The 20,803-nt window shown below is 32.1% G+C and overlaps 1 protein-coding gene and 1 long non-coding RNA gene across 2 annotated transcripts; one reads left to right on the forward strand and one right to left on the reverse strand.

Moving 5' to 3' along the window:
* Nucleotides 1-1,407: 1,407 nt before the first annotated feature.
* LOC131841557 (uncharacterized) lies at nt 1,408-2,648 on the reverse strand. The gene is made up of 2 exons (XR_009357456.1): nt 2,552-2,648; nt 1,408-1,569 (listed from the first exon to the last, which is right to left on the reverse strand). It is a non-coding gene; the product is annotated as an uncharacterized LOC131841557 (long non-coding RNA).
* Nucleotides 2,649-5,047: 2,399 nt separating this feature from the next.
* On the forward strand, nt 5,048-15,809 carry LOC131841558 (prostamide/prostaglandin F synthase-like). The gene is made up of 7 exons (XM_059189874.1): nt 5,048-5,115; nt 6,440-6,535; nt 7,513-7,621; nt 11,137-11,265; nt 12,268-12,401; nt 14,033-14,104; nt 14,425-15,809. The coding sequence occupies exons 1-7, from the start codon at nt 5,056-5,058 to the stop codon at nt 14,437-14,439; spliced, it is 615 nt and encodes a 204-aa protein (XP_059045857.1). The 5' UTR covers nt 5,048-5,055; the 3' UTR covers nt 14,440-15,809.
* Nucleotides 15,810-20,803: the final 4,994 nt, after the last annotated feature.

The following is a 20,803-nucleotide window of genomic DNA, read 5'->3' on the forward strand; positions in this document are numbered from 1 at the left end:
AGTAATAAGCCAATCGGTGATAGGGATATGATGTACTTAGCTACTAATTTGAAAAAATATAATAAAGGAGTTAAGCAATTATTAAGGATGAATAAATTTAAGATCGGCGTCATTTTCGAACGCCCCGGTTTAGCTAATGCAGCCTTAGTTAATAAAAAATTTCTAGACGGATTTAAATTAAAGGCAAGTATACCAGCTTCAGCCACGGAAGTAACTGGAGTAGTTCAGCATGTTCCTACGCATCTATCGAACGAACAAATATACTCTAATATAACCAGCTCAAAAAATATTGTTTGTGTACGCAGATTCATGAGGCGTATTAAAGGTGATGATAACACCTTTACAATGCAGCCAACTAAAACCGTCTCCATCACATTTTCCTGTCCTGTACTTCCTGACACCGTCGACCTGAATAGCTGGCGCTTTGTGGTGAGGCCTTACATACCTCCTGTAAAGCAGTGTCTTAAATGTTTAAGGTATGGTCACATCGCTAAGTTTTGTAAGAACGCTGAAAGATGCTCAGTATGTGGAAATAATCATAATTTCAGAAACTGTTCGGCAAATATTAACGAAGCCAAATGTTGTCACTGCAATGGTAATCATATAGCCATTTCATCACAGTGTCCTATTAAGAAAAAGAAAATAGAGGAGAATAAAAATAAAGTACAAAGTTATGCTGATATTGTTAGAGAGAAATCATTTCCTCAATTAGGCAGTACCAAAACTTCACCTTCGGCACAATTTATATCCCTACTTAATTCTGACCAAATTTTAAATACCCTATTAGAATCAATTGTTAAAATTATAACATTGAATAGAACCAATGACAAAACAATATGTACAGAAAATATAAAACAAGTTCTCCTAGAGACATTACAGAATAAAAAAAATCCAGATTAATCTTTCTTTCTTTAATTTTTTATTTCTTTATGGACCATATAGTAATAGTCCAGTGGAATGCACAAAGTTTAGTAAGTAATCAACAAATCTTTACACATTTTCTATTGGAGAACAATATTCATATTGCTCTGATATCAGAAACCTGGCTAAAAGCCTACTACAAATTAAATATTAAAGGCTTTAACATTGTTAGATTAGACTCAGGCAATGACCACAACGGCGTTGCAATTTTAGTTCATAAAACTATAGAATTCAGTAAAATTGATACATATAGTGATGATTCCTTACAGAATATTGCGGTACGATTAAAATATAAAAACACAGAAATGTCAGTTGTTAGTTTTTATAGCCCAAATAATTGTAGTCCACGTTTTAACAAAAATAAATTCAGTAATCTTCTTAATAGTATTCCAGAGCCCATGTTGGTTGCTGGTGATTTTAATGCTCATCACACAGCATGGGGTTGCTCGTCTATTAATGCTCGCGGTCGTGACATTCTTGAATGTATTGATGGTAACAACTTGGTCCTCTTAAATGATGGTACACCGACTACAGTAGGATCACACAGATGGCAGAGTAATGCGCTTGACCTTACTATTGCATCCCCTTGCATATCTCTTGCTTCACATTGGATAGTACATAATGATCCCTTAGGTAGCTACCATTTACCTGTAATAACAAAAATAGTAATTAATAACAATTGCTCTAGATTACCAGAATCCTTAGATTATCCCAAATTTCATAATTACAATCTTATAGATTGGACTGTGTATAAGAAGACCACAGATAGTTTGTTACAAGATTTTACACTTTACACTTATAGTAATTCACCCCTGCAGTGTTATTCTAAATTAATTGATATTTTAAATTTAGCTATAGACAAATGTTGTATATCAAAATCAAAACCCATAAGTTCTACAAATGATATTCCTTTTAAAAATAAAAGGATTCCATTACCTTGGTGGAATCAAAAATGTACTCTTGCAGTAGATAACTCTAAACAGGCATATGTTAATTTTAAAAACGACCCATCAGAGGCAAATTATATTGCTTTTAAAAGGTTACAAGCCAAAAAAATTAATACTTAAAAAAGAACAATCAATTAGCTGGAATAAGTTTTGTGAAAATTTTAATCGCACCACACCCATTTCCAAAATTTGGAATACTGTTAAAAAATTCAATAAAACTTATGTATATAGTCAGATTTCAAATAATAATAACTGGATTTCTAATTTTCTTAAAAAATATACTCCTGACACTGTCGAGACCCAATTTAAATCACACATTAATGAAAATAGTAACAAATTAAATTATTTAAATAAACCCTTCACTTTTTATGAATTTAATGCAGCCATATCTACCCGAAGAGATACAGCATTTGGTCTCGATGGCATAGCATATAAATTATTAAAAAACCTCTCTTATAACTCTAAAAATATTGTTTTATGTATTTATAATGCACTGTGGAAAGATTCACTTATTCCTTCCGATTGGAAAAAAGATTGTATTATTCCAATTCTAAAACCAAACAAAAATGCAAATGAAATAGATTCCTATAGACCTATAACTCTGACCTCCTGCATGGGAAAAATATTTGAGCAATTATTAAAACAAAGACTAGAATTCTACATAGAGAGTAATTGTTTATTACCAGCAAATCAGTTTGGTTTTCGTAGAGGTAAATCTGCCTCTGAGAGTGTTACTCATCTTCATATTGATATATTTAAAGCACTTAAATGCAATGAAGTTTTGATATTCTTTGATATTATCGGTGCATTCAATAATGTCAATCATCACATTCTCACTCTGGAACTTGTTTCTATTGGTATACCTGGAAAAATTATAAACTGGGTCTATAACTTTTTAAATGGTAGAGAAGTTTTTGTTAAAGTTAACAAGCAGTTAATAGGACCTCGTTTTTCTTATAAAGGTGTGTGTCAAGGTGGAATACTTAGTCCATTACTCTTTATCCTCTACATACACAAACTTAATTTAATTTTAGGACCACATGTCAGGAATCTTCAATTTGCAGATGACCTTGTTATATACTTTTCAGGCCCAGACATTAATAAAGTTACAGAAATAATAAGTAATGCATTGTTAAGATTAACAGATTACTTTAAATACCTCAATTTAGATGTAAGCCCTGACAAATCTAAAGTAGTAATATTTTCTAAAACTAATAAATCATACAAAAACATTAAAATATTATATAATAATTCACAACTACCTATTACTGCTGAAGTTAAATTTTTAGGTGTTATTTTTTGTAGCAATTTGTCTTGGAACAAATATGTTGATTATTTACTAGGTAAAGCTTCCAAAGCATTTAATATTATCAAAGCTCTATATAAATGTGATCCTAAGATCCTTTTAATGCTGTACAAATCCTTGATTCGCAGCCACTTTGAATATGGCTATCTATGTTTTGGTTCTGACCAAAACAAGCTTCATAAACTTGAAGTACTTCAGAATAATAATTTAAGATACATAACTGGTGCAATGAAAACAACCCCTATAAATTCCTTACAAGTAGAGTGCTGTATACCACCATTAAACCTGAGATTCTGGTACTTAAAACAAAGATTCATCCTAAAATTATTATCCTTTTCTGAAGACCCACTCTTACAAAAGCTCAAACATATTACTTCTTTATTTACCCTTTCTAATTCTAAAACAGTTCCCTATATACTTCATGATTTCTCTGACTCAATCAATATTGATCAGCAATACAAAATTCACAAAAGCAATAGATTTTGGAATTGTTACCATGGACCATTTGAAAGTAAATTTCCAAATATTAATATTGTAATTGACTCTGAGTTAAGGACCAAACAAGAAGTTTATAACAAGTTGTCTACATTTTCAACTCATCAATCCATATTTACAGACGGTTCTAAAAACGAATCGAGAACATCCTTTGCTCTATACTTACCAAGTATCAGAACCGGTCATGGAACTAGAATACATAAAGAATTTAGTATTTTTTCAGCAGAATCTTTGGCTATTTTAAATGCACTTTGTTATATAAAAGATGATAGGGGCAATTGCAAAAAATGGTTAATTGTCACAGACAGTATGAGTGTTTTAACTGCTCTTCAAAGTAACAAACTACATTATAAAACTAATTATATCATAGATAGCATTAAGCAAATATTATATGAGCTCTCATTGGAGTGTTATGATATTATTTTATTATGGACACCATCACATATTGGTGTTTTCGGTAATGAAAACGCAGATTTCCTGGCAAGAACTATCACCAACAATGACATTGGCGTTGTCAAGGATGTTGCCATACCTTATTCCGACATTCTTTCTATAGTTTACAAGAGTTTTCGTCAAAAATGGATTGAACAGTGGCAACTTTCGCTAAAGACCAAGGGTAATTGGTTTTACTCCATTAACAAAAATATTCATTCCTCACCCTGGTTCACTAAATCTAGAGTTTATAAAAACCGGAAATTTTACACACTCCTTATACGACTTCGTTTTGGTCACGCTAGATTCAATAGTCATTTGTGCCGAATGAAAATAATTGATTCAAATGCATGTCAAGAGTGCAATAACAGCAGTCAGACCCTAAATCACATATTTTTCGAATGTTCTGCTTATAATATTCAACGCTTGGTCTTTATTGATAATTTACTGAACATTTACAAGAAACCGGAAAAAATCCCGCGCGACATCCAAGACATGCTAACTAATTTTGAAACATATATACCTATATATTTATACGTTACCTCGATATCGATGAAACTTTAAATAATTGATACAAGGATATGGACTACGGATAAGACTTAAATTTTGAACACGAATGAAAACATAATAAATAAATATACATAAGAATTGGCCTTTGGCCTCATCACTTGTTCAAATATGAAGAAGTTTAAAAGTAGACTAGGCTGTACGGTCTAAGGATCTTTGCCTGTTCCATCACTGAAAAGGAGATGGACGAATATGGAAAAAAAAAAAAAATGTCATTCGTATTCGTCAGAAATTGACGTTCCATTCGAATTTTGTTTTCAACTATTTTTCTTTCATATTTTCAGTTCAGTTAGTTTCCGACTTTCAGATTACATACTTTTATAGTTGGTTTAATTTCAGATATTGGTTTTTCGTATATTAAAGATTTATTAATTAAGATCTTTAAAAATGTCCACCGATATCAATGTAATTGGATCTCATAGAGTGAAGAGTGTTATTACTGGGGAGGTAAGCAATTATTTTAAAGAAATTTATATTATTTATTACTAGTTATTCGAAGTTACGGTGAACATTGTAAAAAACATATAATAAACAATACATAAATTAAAATTTATATTAATACAGTTTATATAATACTTAAATGGTTAAAACAATTTATATTAATTAATTTGTTTTGCTTCTGAACCGGTATTTATTACGCGCAATTAGAATTGCCGCTCTAGCGTGCACTTTTTAATTTGCATAGTTCCTACCTCTTTTTATCTAGTATGAATAGAGTGAGTCAGGAATATTGTTAGAGTTTTTTTCCACAATTTATGATGCTATTGATACACTTCTTATAACATAGTTCGAGAATCACGTGTACATTTTTTTAAACAGAAATATGTTACATAAATACAAATTATCTAATTAAGATATTGTAAAATGTTGTGTAACTTTATAAATACAATTAAATTTGTTTAAAAAAATATATTATTGATAGTGCAATAAATGCCTTAATTTATAATACTAGGTAGACAGTGTAATAAACTAAATAAAATATTTTTAATCTTTCTATTATTATATATATTGATTTCAGTAATTTTTATTATAATTTTAATACTATGTAATAAATATAGAAATTTATTGTGTGCATACACTTATTATGAAGCACTAAGACACAAATAGATAAAAATAAAAAATAAAATTTTCAAGTTTAGAGTATGCCTAGAAAAATATATTTACATAGTATAAAATGAAGTTACCACTGTTGTCTGTTTATGTCTTTTAAATTATGCAACAGATTTTAAAGCAGTATTCAGCAATAGATAGAGTGATTTAAGAAGAAGGTTTATATGTATAATACATGTGTGTTATAGTATAGAACAAGCCGAGAAATGAAAAGACTTGTAATGCATCCATGCAAAGCCGAAACAGGTTGCTAGTAGTATTAATTATTATTAATTACAATGTGAATTATTTCAAGGATATACAAATATTTTATTATTTAACCCTAATAAATTAGTGCTGATTGGTAGTTTCTATTCACATGTTTCACATCTTGTGATGAGACGGCTTTCCGAATAAGCAGTAGATTAAAAAAACATTGTTATGACTATTCTGACTATGAAAAGTGCTTAAATTAAGTTTTGAATAAATGGTTTTCTATTTTATTCTATTCTATTAAATATACTTATTTATTTAATTACTGTTAACTTTTAAGCTTACAATGTAATGTATTTTTCAAAAACATATATATACTCCTATTTTACAGTAACTGTTTCTTTTTCCTTATAAATTAATAAATTTTTTTATATTGTATAATGCTATCATAATTACATTGATTTTTTAGTCAACAGAAATGAGGAGCTTCTGGCAAAATCAGAATGTGGTCATCATTTTCTTCCGTCGCTGGGGCTGCATGCTCTGCAGATTGTGGGCGAAAGAGGTATGGCAATATTTAAGTATTTGCTGCATTGTATTTCTGTTCGTTTTGTAAGATCTAGAGCAGATGAGATGGGGAAGGGCTATGGAAGCATGACATCTTAGTCTTCCGGAATGGCAACAGAGGAGTAGTGTTACAGGCGTCTTGTTGACGGAAGAAAGCGGCATTGTCGTAACTTAAAAACATAACTTTACAACAGAGCCAAAAAACTGTTTTAAAAATTCAAATGTCATATATTTATGGGGTAGAAACTTCAAAATTGGTTAAAGATGTTCATACCAATTTTCAGCTTTCTATCTCAATAAATAGTTAGGAACTTTGGCATTGAAGGAATCTAATTTTGTTTTTTTTGAAGTTGGGTTTTTCAAGTTACGATAATTGGGGGTGTTGTAAAAATTACTAAAAATATTTACACACTTTTTGACGTTTCTAGCGTAATTTTGGCATGTCCTATATATGTTAAAGGCTCGATTGAATTGATATGAAAGTTTAGATAGATAGATAGAATATGTTTGTATTCACACAAAATTCTTAAAAATATAATTCTGAAAAACATTTATTTAAAAGAGCAACATGACGCAAGTTTCTTATGATGAGTCTGCAATGACTGAAAACTGCTTATATTAAGTTTATTTGAATAAACATTATATCTATTTCTATAATTTATTTGCATTATACAATGATAGTGTGATGTGTGTAGAAATACAAGAAGGCGGCTGTTGTAACTGGGTAATGAAAATGTTTTATATTCTAAATTTGTATTTAAAAGTTATAGTGCCTTTTGTAGATTGTTGTTTGTTATTTCACTTTCATTCTATTCTGTTATATGTCAGTAGTCTATCCTAATATAAAATTTTCTCCGTCCTTTTCTTTTTCTTACCTGTACAAATATAATAAAATATAACAGCGGCTTTATAGTTGAAACCATTTTTTTTTCAAGGTAACCTTAGGGTAATTTTACTATATATTCATATTTTCAGCTGGGTGAAATAGCATCAGTGCTGGAGAACAATAACATTAAGTTGATAGGCATCGGTGTCGAAGAAGATGGCTGCAAGGAGTTTGTCGAACGGAAATTCTTTGATGGAGGTATTGTTTTTCTTACACTAGAATTGCAAAAAGTAGAATGTGTGAGGAGAAAGACAGACAGAAAAATATTTTATTCAGTGCAATGTAAAAAATACAATATAGACAATAAACGAAAAAAAGAGCAAATAATATGTACATATAATTAAACTTAATTTACCGTGTAGATAATTAAAAACAAACATAAAATAATATTTTTTTTACATCCATATATGCACTGAAATGGCTCCACTCAGCTTTAATGTATGTCCTAGGTGAACATACAGCTTACATAGCATACATAGCTTAGCATACCTTAGTCTCACCTATTTTTTTAATAAATGCTATAAAAAAAAAGGTGATGGTGTATAAAGGAATGGTGCACCCTCTTGAGCTAACGGTTTACGCAGGCGGGACACCAATGGAGGATAAGCATGAGATTAGGCCAGTTAGCCCATCATGGCAAATTCACCAGCAATTTATCATCGTAGTTTGTAATAAAAAACATCTATAGAACCAACCCCGACGATGATATATTTAAAAAAATCTACATCGTCTACACCATACTAGTATACATTTTTTTTACTTAATGATAAAAAAAAAACAATGTAAACATATTGGTAATTTGTGGGGATCGAACCTGAAACCATTGGATTGTGAAGCAGTGTATTTTACTGTCGTACCACCACGGTATGTCGAATATAGTACATTCTAGTATATTATGATAAAACTTATTATCAATTATATAGTCATCGATTTTATCAGATTTAAATTGTTTTTATGATAGTGATTTTTTTAATCTGATATATCAGTATACTATTATAGTATAATTATACTATAAGTATATACAACCTGCATTAGTCATAGATGGTTCATATTTTATGCCTACTTGTACTAGATTAACTACTGAACAAGCAAAGTACAAACATAAGTAATATATCGCGCGACATCTAGTCCCCAGATAAGCTCTTGTTATGGTTTCTAGACAACTGATACAAATATAAATATATACATATTAAACAGAAAAAACATTGAGATCGATACAAACATTCATACTCATGAATACAAATGTTTGTACCGCGTGAGGAATGGAACCCGCGACCATTGGAAGTAAGGCGGTGTTCTAAACCGCAAGACCACCGCGCCGTCAATTATATATTTAATGTTATTTACTTAAATGCACCGACAACTAATCTCTGTTTGCCGTATGGTTGACTGGGAGAAAATGCCTTATGGTGTTAAGTCCGCTATATGCATCTCTATTTTTGTACTAGCTGACACGCGCAACTTTGCATCTATTATAATGTCTTTTTAAAATATAGCCTATATATTATATTATTGTAAAGTTTCATCAAAATTCGTTCAGTAGTTTTTGCGTGAAAGAGTAACAAACATCCATCCATACTCACAAATTTTTCGCGTTTATAATATTAGTAAGATATGTGCATTAAAGTTTTAATAAATAAATATATAATATCTCATTTTTCTAATAGGAACATAGGCTTCAAAACAAACTTGCATATTTTCAAATGGGCCGTATACTTGTATGCTATCATAGTAAAAAAAAACTTCTGTAGTTCTTGTTGTATCTGACTAATCAGAAATGTATTTTTCATTCTGTTATCAATACTTTTCTAATATAGGTATATCTCCGTATACTTAGTCTTACACAAATATGCATCATCACTACAGACGTACGCATATGAATTTATACAAAGTCTACCTCTTATCTCACGCAATAGTTCAATATCAGATAGATATCGAAGTAAGTATATTGTATCTTACTAATATTATAAACGCGGAAGTTTGTGAGTGTGGATGGATGTATGTTTGTTACTCTTTCACACAAAAACTAAAGAATGCATTTTAATAAAACTTATTTTTATAATTTACAAAAATATAGCTTATACATCAGAATAACACATATACTTTAATTTTCATGCGGGTGAAACCGCGGGCAGGACTAAGTTTGTTTTGAATAATTTATTCTAGCTGCATCGTCAGCATGAAATTTTTTTTTCCTATAAAAATATATAAAATGAAAGTAGTTTAAGTTACTCGTTATTACATTAGCAATCTGCGAGTAAAAGTACCGTCAAAATCGGTCTAGCCGTTTCGGAGATTAGCAAGAACAAACACACAGACACATTTTTTTAAAATTAGCGTTTAGTCTTTCAAGTGAATTTTTTAAAAACTAACTAACTTGCAGACGCTTAATACCTATTTGTGTATTTGTTTAAATAGTTACTGGCGCTAATGTACCAGAACTACAGGTACGTAGATGACTTTGTACAAAGTCTATCTCTTATCTCAGTCAGCCAGATATCAAAGTGTATCGTATATCAAATATGCTTAAGGTTGTTTTGTTGATCGATATCTTTATATTGTGAAAGAATCATGTGTCCGCAATTATATCATTAGTTTGTAGTTACCGAAATTGTAAATAATTGCACTATTGTTTTATAAATCACAATCGACCTTATAATTGCAGTAATAAAGACAATTATAAGAAAATTGTACGTGTTTTTAAATATGTACAATTTATATGGAAATTGGTCGAATAATTGTTCCATTAAATTTGAACTTTGTGGACTACGATAAAAATTTTATTAGCAATCAATTTCGATTGTCGAGGTTAAGCAATGTTTGAAAATGTCTTCAAATAAGATGTTCTTCGTTTTAAAGATATCTGTTTTACCAGTACTATTATAATGGTACAATCTGTCGGTCCTTTCCGGAATTATCGTCGGTTATTTCAGACGATACTAATGCTACTGATTTATAATATGGCATTGATTTAGAAACGGTTACGTAAGGAAATAAAAAATAATTTCAAGTCTTCTAGTCTTAATTGGGGTATCCTAAGAGATATGCATTTATTTATATTATATTATTAACCGGGTCTTAATACGAATAATTTTATGGCAAATAAACGTATTTACCTCTCTCGACGTTTTTCACTGTTATTCCAGTCAGGTCGTGACCACAACTAGTACAACCTAGTCGAGATTTGATTCGTGTAAATACCCGGTTAATAATATAAATAATGTATATTATACACGAAAGTTTAAAAAAAGAGATACCCATTGGACATCCGATGAATTTGCTATGGGGCTTGACCGGTATAGTTACGTTGTGAATACAAAGTATTGAAAATTTAAAAATACAATATTATTATATACTGTATTCTGCCTAATTAAATTTAAAAATGAATCTGAAAAAACAACGCTTTCTATTTCTACATCAAGGTTAGTTGGTAGAGAATGCCATATGGCATTAAGCTCGCCTTTTGTACATGTGATTTTGTACAATACAGAATAAAAAAATCTATACATTTGTAAACATGTACAAGCTCATTTGAGAAAAGAATAAGAGCTGAGTTTTTTGTCAGTTCTTCTTACCTCGAAAGAACTCCGAACTGGTGGTAGACTAGACATATCACAAGAGTCTGTAATATACCTAACTGAATAAAGATATTATGATTGATTGATTGATTTCTACAATAACATTTTACTGATTACCTTCGTTATTTATTCCAGATCTTTACTACGTGGAAGACATATCCACGTACCAAGCACTTCACTTCAAGAGGTTCAACGTGGTCACAATCATCACATCACTTTTCTGGAAACAGTCCAGAGAAGCTGTGTTCAAAGGCCGAGATATGGGCAAGTACCCTATTAATTTTTTATGGTATTTGAAATTTTTAGTAGAAGAGTCTTGTTGAGGACGACAGAAGTCCTTGCCATATGGAAAATATTAATTTATTGTATTTTTGGCAACACTATCGAACTAGATGTTCTATAAATTTGTCTGCCTAAATTTGGCGGCAAAAATAGATGAATCCATATTTCATGTATTTGGTACAGCACACTAATTTACTTCCTATGGTCGCGGGTTCGATACCTCGAACGGTAATAATATTTTGTAGTCATGAGTATGATTGTTTGTATCAGTCTGGGTGTTTTCTATGTGTATTATGTACGTACTTACAGAAAATGAATCATAGCATATTATCAGTTGTCTAGTACCCATGGCACAAGCTCTGCTTAGCTTGGGATTAGAAGGCGCCGTGTGATTTGTCCAGGGATATTATTATTATGTATGCCACCAATTAGCTTGATTCATAAGCTGTGTTCCGGTTTTTTGATGATGTATAGTATGTATAAGAGATAACACGGAATTGTAAGAATTTTTATTATTTCTGAAAATGGAATATAAGCATTATTAATTGATAATGTAGTTTCATAGCTCTTTTTTACTAAAGTTTCGAGTTTACCCATAATAAACAAAAAAAAATATTCATTTATCTTTATAACAATAGTAATAGTAGTGTTGTCACAGGTCTGCAAAGTGATATAATTGGTGACGGATTACAAAATGCCGGCGCGTTGTTAATAGAAAATGGCGGGAAACTGTTACAACATACTAAACAAAAAATGAAATCTTTTCTCTTTATAATATTAGTTTAAATGCAAATATATCATAGTAACAGTAGCGCTGTCACAGGTCTACAAAGCGATATAATTGGTGACGGATTACAAAATGGCGGCGCGTTATTAATACAAAATGGCGGGAAACTGTTACAACACTTCAAGCAGTGCGGCCCTGCCGATCGTCTTCCGAATGTGGATATACTCGAGGTTCATTTTTTATTGTTTTTTAATTAGGACTCGGTGGGGATTTGAGAGGTGATTGGGTGCAAGTCGGCGGCGCGTTGCTGGTCGAAAAAGGCGGGAAATTGCTCCAGCATTTTGTTCAGCATGGACCCGGGGATCACTTGCCTAATCTCGAGATTTTGAAGGTTTGTTTTTTTAAATTTGGTTATTACTTCTGTTAGTTTGATTTGTTTGTTGATTTGTATCTGAGACATATTTTCTCATCTCTAAGCAAGTAAACATACTATGATTCTAATAATTCTGTCATTTAAAAGTAAGCACTTAAAGAAAAGTTTTGCTTATTCTACCCATGACAGAACCAAAACTGAAGCCTTTAGGATTCGTTTTAAATATTAAATTTGATGCTAGTTTTATCTGATGAAGATGAGGTGGTTCCATCTTCGGTCTCATCAGACCGAAGATGGAACAACTTGCGGCTATATAAAATGAGTATTCACGTTGGGGTCCATAAATTACGTGAGGTGTTTTTTTAAATTTTCTGTCCCTCCCTCCTCCCCTGGTGAGATGTCGTGAGATTTTATTCAACCCCCTCCCCCATTCCCCAATCTCACGTGAGATTTTCAACTTGTTTTTTCAATTATATTTTTTGATTTTTCAATTGTAAAAAGAAAGAAAAATTGCTTCTTTATTTTATTTATTATATTTTTTGATTTTTCAATTGGATTAAATGGACCAAATCAAAAATGGACAAAGATTTTTTTTTGTGTCAATCAGAAAAAAAATTGCGTATATTTGCCGAGACCCCCGCTCTCCAACGTAAGATTAAATGAGATTTGACTATTTAAACATCTCACGTAATTTATGGACGCCCCTTTTATATGAAACCATTAAATATGTCCTTGGCAGTTAACATATGTGAAGAAATTCAAATATATATTTAAAAAGTTCAAATTTATAAAGTACTAGCTGTTCGTGCGATTTCGTCCGCGTGGAATTTAACTTTATTGTTCTAATTTAAAAGATTTTTTCTAAAAAAATGTAGCCTATGTTACTCGTTATTACATCAAAGCAAAAAAAGGTCCCGTCAAAATTTTTTTGCCGGTACAAACAGACCGACAGACAGACAAAAAATTGTAAAAGGTGTTTTTTTGGTATATGTAGCGTATTTATATTCATGTGCATGTAAAAAACGGTTATTTCAATATTACAATCAGACACTCTCAATTTTATTGATATGTATAGATAATATAATAATTCTCTCTCTCTTTCTGTCTGTCTGTCTGTCAGTCTCTCTCTCTATCGTTCACACACACACACACACACACACACACACGTATTATAATAATAATTATTATTATCTCTAAAATAAATGTAGCCTATGTTACTCGTCTCTCTCTCTCAAAATCGGTTCACACACACACACACACACAGTGTTGTTTTGGTATATGTACCGTATTTATATGCATGTAGTAAAAAACAGCTATTTCAATATTACAAACAGACACTCCAATTTTATTGATATGTATAGATAATATAATAATTCTCTCTCTCTTTCTGTCTGTCTGTCTGTCAGTCTCTCTCTCTATCGTTCACACACACACACACACACAGTATTATAATAATAATTATTATTATCTCTGATCGTCGTACTATTGTTAATTTCACTTGCTTTGATCTCCACGATACAGCCATAGTCTAGTGCGAAGTCATAGGTGGGCTGTACCTTATTTTAAGTTTTTCGAAAATGAAAGTTATTATTCTTATTCTATTCTTTAAATAGTACAAATGTTTGACACTATGAATATTACTATTCCAGCATTTCGGATTGGAGAATGAATACAGACCAGAGACAATGACAAATAAAAATCGTCAGGACTCGCTGTGCACCGTACGTATACATTTATATTATTAAAATTTGTTTCTTTTTTAATGTAACTCGGATGGCAATCTGACTGTTTTAATTACTGATCCAATGGTAAATGGCAATAATATTACCTATACATAGAAAACACGCAGACTCGTCCAAAGAATCAAACACATAAATACAAATGTTTGAGCCACGCGAGGAAGCGAAAATCCCCGACCAACAGAAGTAAAATGGTGTGCTAAACCGATAGAACACCGGACACAGGTCATCCGCACCCATATACCCATTATCATGTAGTTAGTAATAACTAATATACATGTCACAAACTCTTAAATTTCCAGACAGACGCGTCGTAAGACCTGGATGATGCTACTAGAGCGGCACTCACTCGCACCCATACATACAGTATGGACCGAGCGGCGATGTAATAGTAAGGTGTGATATTCAATCCATTGACCCTTCTCTACGGTGTTTAAAATATTCGGTCGAACGCAGCCGTCGATGGACAGACTGCAATGAGAAATTCTCAATGATTACGAAATAAAGGATTTAAAGAAAGTTTTATACAAATCTCAGTGTTTGTTATCGAACTGCTGCCATTACGGCTATCTCAGTGTCATTGAACTCCTCGGGAATGGCTTGACCTATTTTTATGTTTTCTTTTGGAGTATATTTGCTAGGTCTGAGAATAAGTTGTAGGCTATTATTGATACCCTAAGGTAATAACGGTGGTCCTATTCAGATATTTCTAAAATATCCCGCACAACCACATTGTGGAATCACCTTCCAGTAAAGGTATTTCCGAACCGATACAGTATTGAAACCTTCGAAAAAAAAAAAGAGTTTATTACTTTTTAAAACTTACTTGCAATTCCCTTGGTGTTGCGGTTGAGATAAGGTTTTAGATAAGGCAGTGGAACTACAGGGTACGAGGCATGACATCTTAGTCCTCCGGAATGGCAACGCTAGAGTAGTATCACGGACATGGTAACGTGATATCCATGGTGCTGTTCATGTACATAGACGACGGTTATCATTTATAGTGTTTTGTTTGTTTGCCACATCAATTACATAAAAAAGTGCCTTTACTATAAGAAAGTATATCAAAGTACTATTTCCTATGATTGTATCTATTGCCCTAAGGTTGCCTTGAAAAGTTTGATTTCAGAAATAGGTTCGTCTTGTTGTATTTGTACACATATGTTTAGTTTTCTGATTAATTGTACTTATTATTATCATTAACATTGTATAATGTAGATAAAGCATATGCTATCTATCTATCTATTTACCAAATCACAGGGTACGACACACTTGTTCTTAAGAATGGCAACGCTTTAGGGGTACCACTGGCATCACATGATGACGTGATATCCGTTGTGCTGATCATGTATATAGGTGACGGATTGCCTCTTTCAAACAGGGCGGCCATTCCACCATTCTAATTTTTTTATACTACAACGATGGCAAACAAGCATGCGGCCCATCTGGTGGTTAACGGTTATCATAACCTATGGACCTAGTTCAGGGCATGCAATGTTATACCCCTCGTGTTTCAGGCATCTATAGGCTACGGTAATCGTTCACTATCAGATGGGCCGTATGCTTGATTGCTATTGGTACACCGCTACAATGTACAGTTCATTTTATGTAAAATAAAAATTACAGTATCAATGGATCGAATATTACAAATGTAATTCACACATCTATGTAATAATGCACGGATTGGTATTATTCATAATTTACGGCAGAGCTGTCCAAACCATGGGTTGAATTGATGCGGCTCGCAAATTGTTTTTTTTTCTTTATTTTAATAACAAACTTTTTGTAGTGAGATTATAATTAGATTTTTTGTAATCCCAAATGATTTGATAAATAACTAATTTTCTCTTCTGCTCTTATAAGCATGCACAGCGTCTAGCTACTACCAATATTGACGTTGATGTTGATATAATACCTGCATTTTGTTATTACAAATATTTTGCTGCCCCTAAATGGATTTAGTAATTTTTATTGGCACTAGATCCTATCTAGTTTGGACAGCCCTGATTTACGTTATAAAGGGTAGGTGTTTTATAAGAAGTAACATATTTTATACAATAGTTATTTTTAAATTTTCGTGGTTATATTATTAGCCAGGTCTTAACACGAATAATTTTATGGTAAATAAAATTTACCTCTCTCGACATTTCGATTAGGTTGCACTAGCCGTGGCCACGGCTGAATACCTTTGTTTACCATAAAATTATTCGACAATATAAATAATATTTTATACAATGCAATAATATAACATATACGGGTGTACCCAGTTTCTTCTTTAGGGAGGGGCAAGTTCGATTATCTTTTGGGATGCAGGGAGAGTGGAGTCACTTTTAGGCCGGGAATCGATTTTTCTAAACTTAAATCCCACATTTCGTTTAGATGAAATTAATATGTTTTTTATGGAATTGGGAATTATATTGGTTATATTAAATTATACAATATGATACCTAAAGACATTATAAATCTGCCGTTTCATGAATTAAAAAAATATTAAGAAATGTGTATTGAAGAAAGTATAACTGTAAACCATTATTATTTGCAGACTACCTTATATGGCATTAGTTGTTAACATATAACGTGGGATTTTATATTTAAATTATGTTCGACATACACTTCTGAAACGATATGTAAGTTTATATTGTGTTAATTAAATAAATAAATAAATAAATAAACAAATGTAATATTTAAAGATAGAAACTGACTAAAATAATAATAACTTCTTGTTTCTTCTCAACTAAACTAGCTAGCAGCAGAACTGGATGTTGGGATAATGATAAAAAATAAGAGGTGCACAAAAAGCCGAATGGTTCTATTTTAATATATAATTTTGTTTTTAATGCCGAATATATAGAAACAAGTACTATGTTTAGTGGGGGTCAGCTCCCTCTCCTGTCTGGGTATACCCTTTACAACATATCAAACATACTATTGTTATGGGGTTATGGTAACAACATGTATACTAACTTTATATATATATATAGTTAGTTTTTATATTTATAGAAACTAATTAATAAACTAACAAAGTAATATTAATAAAGCACTGAAAATGACAGTCTTGCCTATTTCAATACCAACATGTAAATCTATAACAATTATATTTAATTTAAAAAGTAAATTATTTATTATGTTAAATTGTTATTGTGATAAATATTGGCTATGATAATAATAAAATTGTTAATTTATGTAAGTTGAGATCTTTTGACTGCGATAATACCAAAATTATTAATTTATAATAAATTTAATTTATATATTGTATTTGAGTTAAGAAATTTATTGGTTCTATTCTCTTTTGACTGCGATAATACCAAATTTGTAATTTGTAAAATTGTATTTAATTAAAAAGAAAAACAATTATTAATTGTGTTAAATTATTATCATTAGTATGTTAAATTAAAATATTATTGCGCTGAAGAAAATGTAACTATATATTCATAATAATAGTAACGGCATAATTATTTTAACTGTTTGTAATAATAATTGTTATATTATAAACTGTATTCAATTAGACACAAAATTAAAATGTTATATTGTGGTTATAATAAATTATATGTTAATTATTAAATTTATGGGTGCACTATGATAATGCTGAATTATATTAATAAATATAAAATTATATGTTTTTTGTTCTTTGCTTATCCCACAATCGTATCATGACTGTTAAACTATATTCATAGAAAATGACCACAGAAATGGGTAGACAGATTTATCTGTTCGTTTGTGTGTGTGCCATAACCAGGTGAACCTATGTCACTACGTTGAAATTTCGGAAATTAAATAACTATATATTATAATCAATATTAATTGATTAATTATAATAATAATATGCCTGGACGATTCACACATATTCATCTTTTCTCAAGCTCAACAGAGCTTATGGGTTCCAAACAACTGATATAAATACTTATTTTGTTTAAATACATATATACATAGTTAACACCCAGACCGATACAAACATCATACTCCTGAATACGAATGTTTGTACCGTGCGAGGAATTGAACACGCGACCATCGGAAGTAAAGCGGTGTTTTTAATGGGTAAGAATCCCACATACCCCCTCTTTACCCCTCTGACACGCGGACGGTCTTTGGAAGAATTTTCCACGCGATAAAAAAAGCACTATAGCAAGATCCTTACGCTGTAGATGGTAGGTAATATGACAAACTTTCTAGGATTTGGAAGCTATCCAATACGGGATTTATTATCTGTGATGCAATGACCAATGTTTTTGTTTACAGTTCGCGATATATTCGAACTAATAGTAGTAAATACATAATACATATATACAGGCCCGGACTTACCATTAATCAGAATAGGCTTGCCTATGGGGCCCAGCATCGGTTAGGGCCCCGCGCGCTTAAAATAATATGTTTCATAGTGTGGAAATTTAATTAAAATTGTGAATATTCAATTGGATTGTTGGAAACAATTTTATATTACATTAGCTTTCCGCCCGCTTCGCACAGGAGAACGTGTAAAACTCCCTCTTGAATGACTCTATCTATATTAAAAACTGCACTAAAATCCGTTGTTAAAAGAACGGAAGCGACTTCATTTTATACTATGTAAAGATGTTTTCTGTATTTTTAAAGTAATTGTTTTCTTTATATTTGATAACTTAATTAGAAAATCTGTAGCGTCAATGACTCTTGTAAACAATTGTTATATTTTGTCTATGTTTGTTATAGTAAGTCAATTGAATATTTGCGAGAATATGGTGCTCTTATTTGCTATCGTCTTTGATTTTCCTCGCTTTTTATACAGTCTGGTACAATGACCATATCTATTTTTGTCTCGATACAAATGTAAATATAAATGTAAAATAGCATCACAGATAACATATTAGCATGGAGCGACATATATTCGACATTTTAAAAATTGTGGGCCCCTGTTAATTGTATTGCCAAGGGGCCCCAACATGGTTAATCCGGCCCTGTATATCACTATACGGGAAGCAATTTTTTCAAGTGCCCATGACAGACCGTCTGGTATAAATTTTATTTATTCTATTGTCAGCGGATAGCGTTGTGGGCTAGTTGTCTAGGTACTACACGACTTCAACCCCATAGATACTGTGTTCAAATCTGGTGGACAAAACAAGGAAAACATCGTACAATTAGGAAAAATCACAGGATCTTACCTTTTTTTTTGAGTTCGCGATATTTCGACAGCGTTTCAACCGCCATGATTATGGGTAAACTGATAGATGCAGCGGGTAGATGGTAAATAAACTATTTTATGGACTGACGTATTCGCTACCTTCATACGTATGCGTTTGTTGCTACTAATGGAAGTAAGATCCCGGATTTTTCCTAATTGTACATGTAAGTTATTATCGCGTCTTTAAAACAGTATAAAAATAGTTTTCAATTTGCTTTTTTACTAACATTCGTTAAAGTTCACATATTTTTTTTTTTTTTATTGGGTTGTTTGGGCTATTGTCAGATGTGTAGCACCTGTAGCACTGCGACCTACATAGATCTATTGTGCTCGCCCTTTTCAGAGTTCGCTACCTAGACCCGTCAGGGACAAGAATTGAAGGATATTCTTAGGAGCGATCGTTTTTATCTCCTCGGGAAAGAGTGTAAACTTTCCAAAGGAGATATTTCGTTTATGCATGAGTGGGCTACAACCACATAGGATGTGAAGCGGCGTTTCCTCTTCAGTTTGGCAGAATCTGCAGATACTAGTCGTGCATAGGCCTAGCTTAGCCATATGCTTGTTCAATTTGCAGTGTCCTGTGAGGGCCCTAGTCATCATGCATATGTTGTTTTTACTCAATAGCAGTAATCGATTGGAGTATTTGGTCGAGAAGCCCGATATAAGGTCTTTTGAATGTATTAATCCTGGCATTTCTTGCCAGTGATTCAGTGCTTCTCGTTTGGTTATTAATTTGAGATGTCCCAGTTTTAGGCAACGAGGCACACCACAGAAGGGTTCGGGGCCCAGTTGGACGGTTTTTGCCCCTAACTTTGCCAGATGGTCGGCATTCTCATTGCCTTCAATATTTGAATGCCCGGGGACCCATCTCAGAATAATATTATTTCTGCTTCCTACTTCATTTAGTAGCAGGATACAGTTTCTAATAAGTTTAGAACGGATTTCGTACGAGTTAAGTGCTAGTAGAGCAGCTTGACTGTCCGAATAAATGTATATGTTCTGATTGATGTAGTTGAGGCTTAGGATTACTTCCAGACATCTAATTAAGGCGTAAGTCTCTGCCTGAAAGATTGAGGCGTATTTTCCTAAGCCTATATAGTTGCAGATTTTGGGTTTTACACCACATATTCCACATCCTACATCATCTCCTATTTTGGACCCGTCTGTAAACCAGACTAGGTCATGCTCTGAGTGAGACGGTGTATGGTTATTTTGCCATTCGTCTCTTCCAGATATTTCGATTTTGTAATATTGTACAAAGTTACACTCTGGTGCCATGTTGTCTTCAGGCATTCCCAGAATAGGATCACTCATAATCGAGTCTTGTATAGTTTTTATGGCCAGGGAATACCAAGATATCCTCCTTTGGGAACTTATTCTGAGCATATTGGCTTTCGCCTTTTCCTGTATGAATAAAGGAAGGGGCGTCAAGTCCAATAATGCGTCTAGAGCTGCTCCCGGCGTGGTGCTCATGGCTCCTGTAATAATCAGACAAGCAATTCTCTGTAGGCTGTTTAGCTTGG

This window comes from Achroia grisella, unplaced genomic scaffold, assembly GCF_030625045.1.
Source record: "Achroia grisella isolate CSIRO2021 unplaced genomic scaffold, CSIRO_AGI_Agris_v1 utg1847, whole genome shotgun sequence".
Taxonomy (NCBI): Eukaryota; Metazoa; Arthropoda; class Insecta; order Lepidoptera; family Pyralidae; genus Achroia; species Achroia grisella.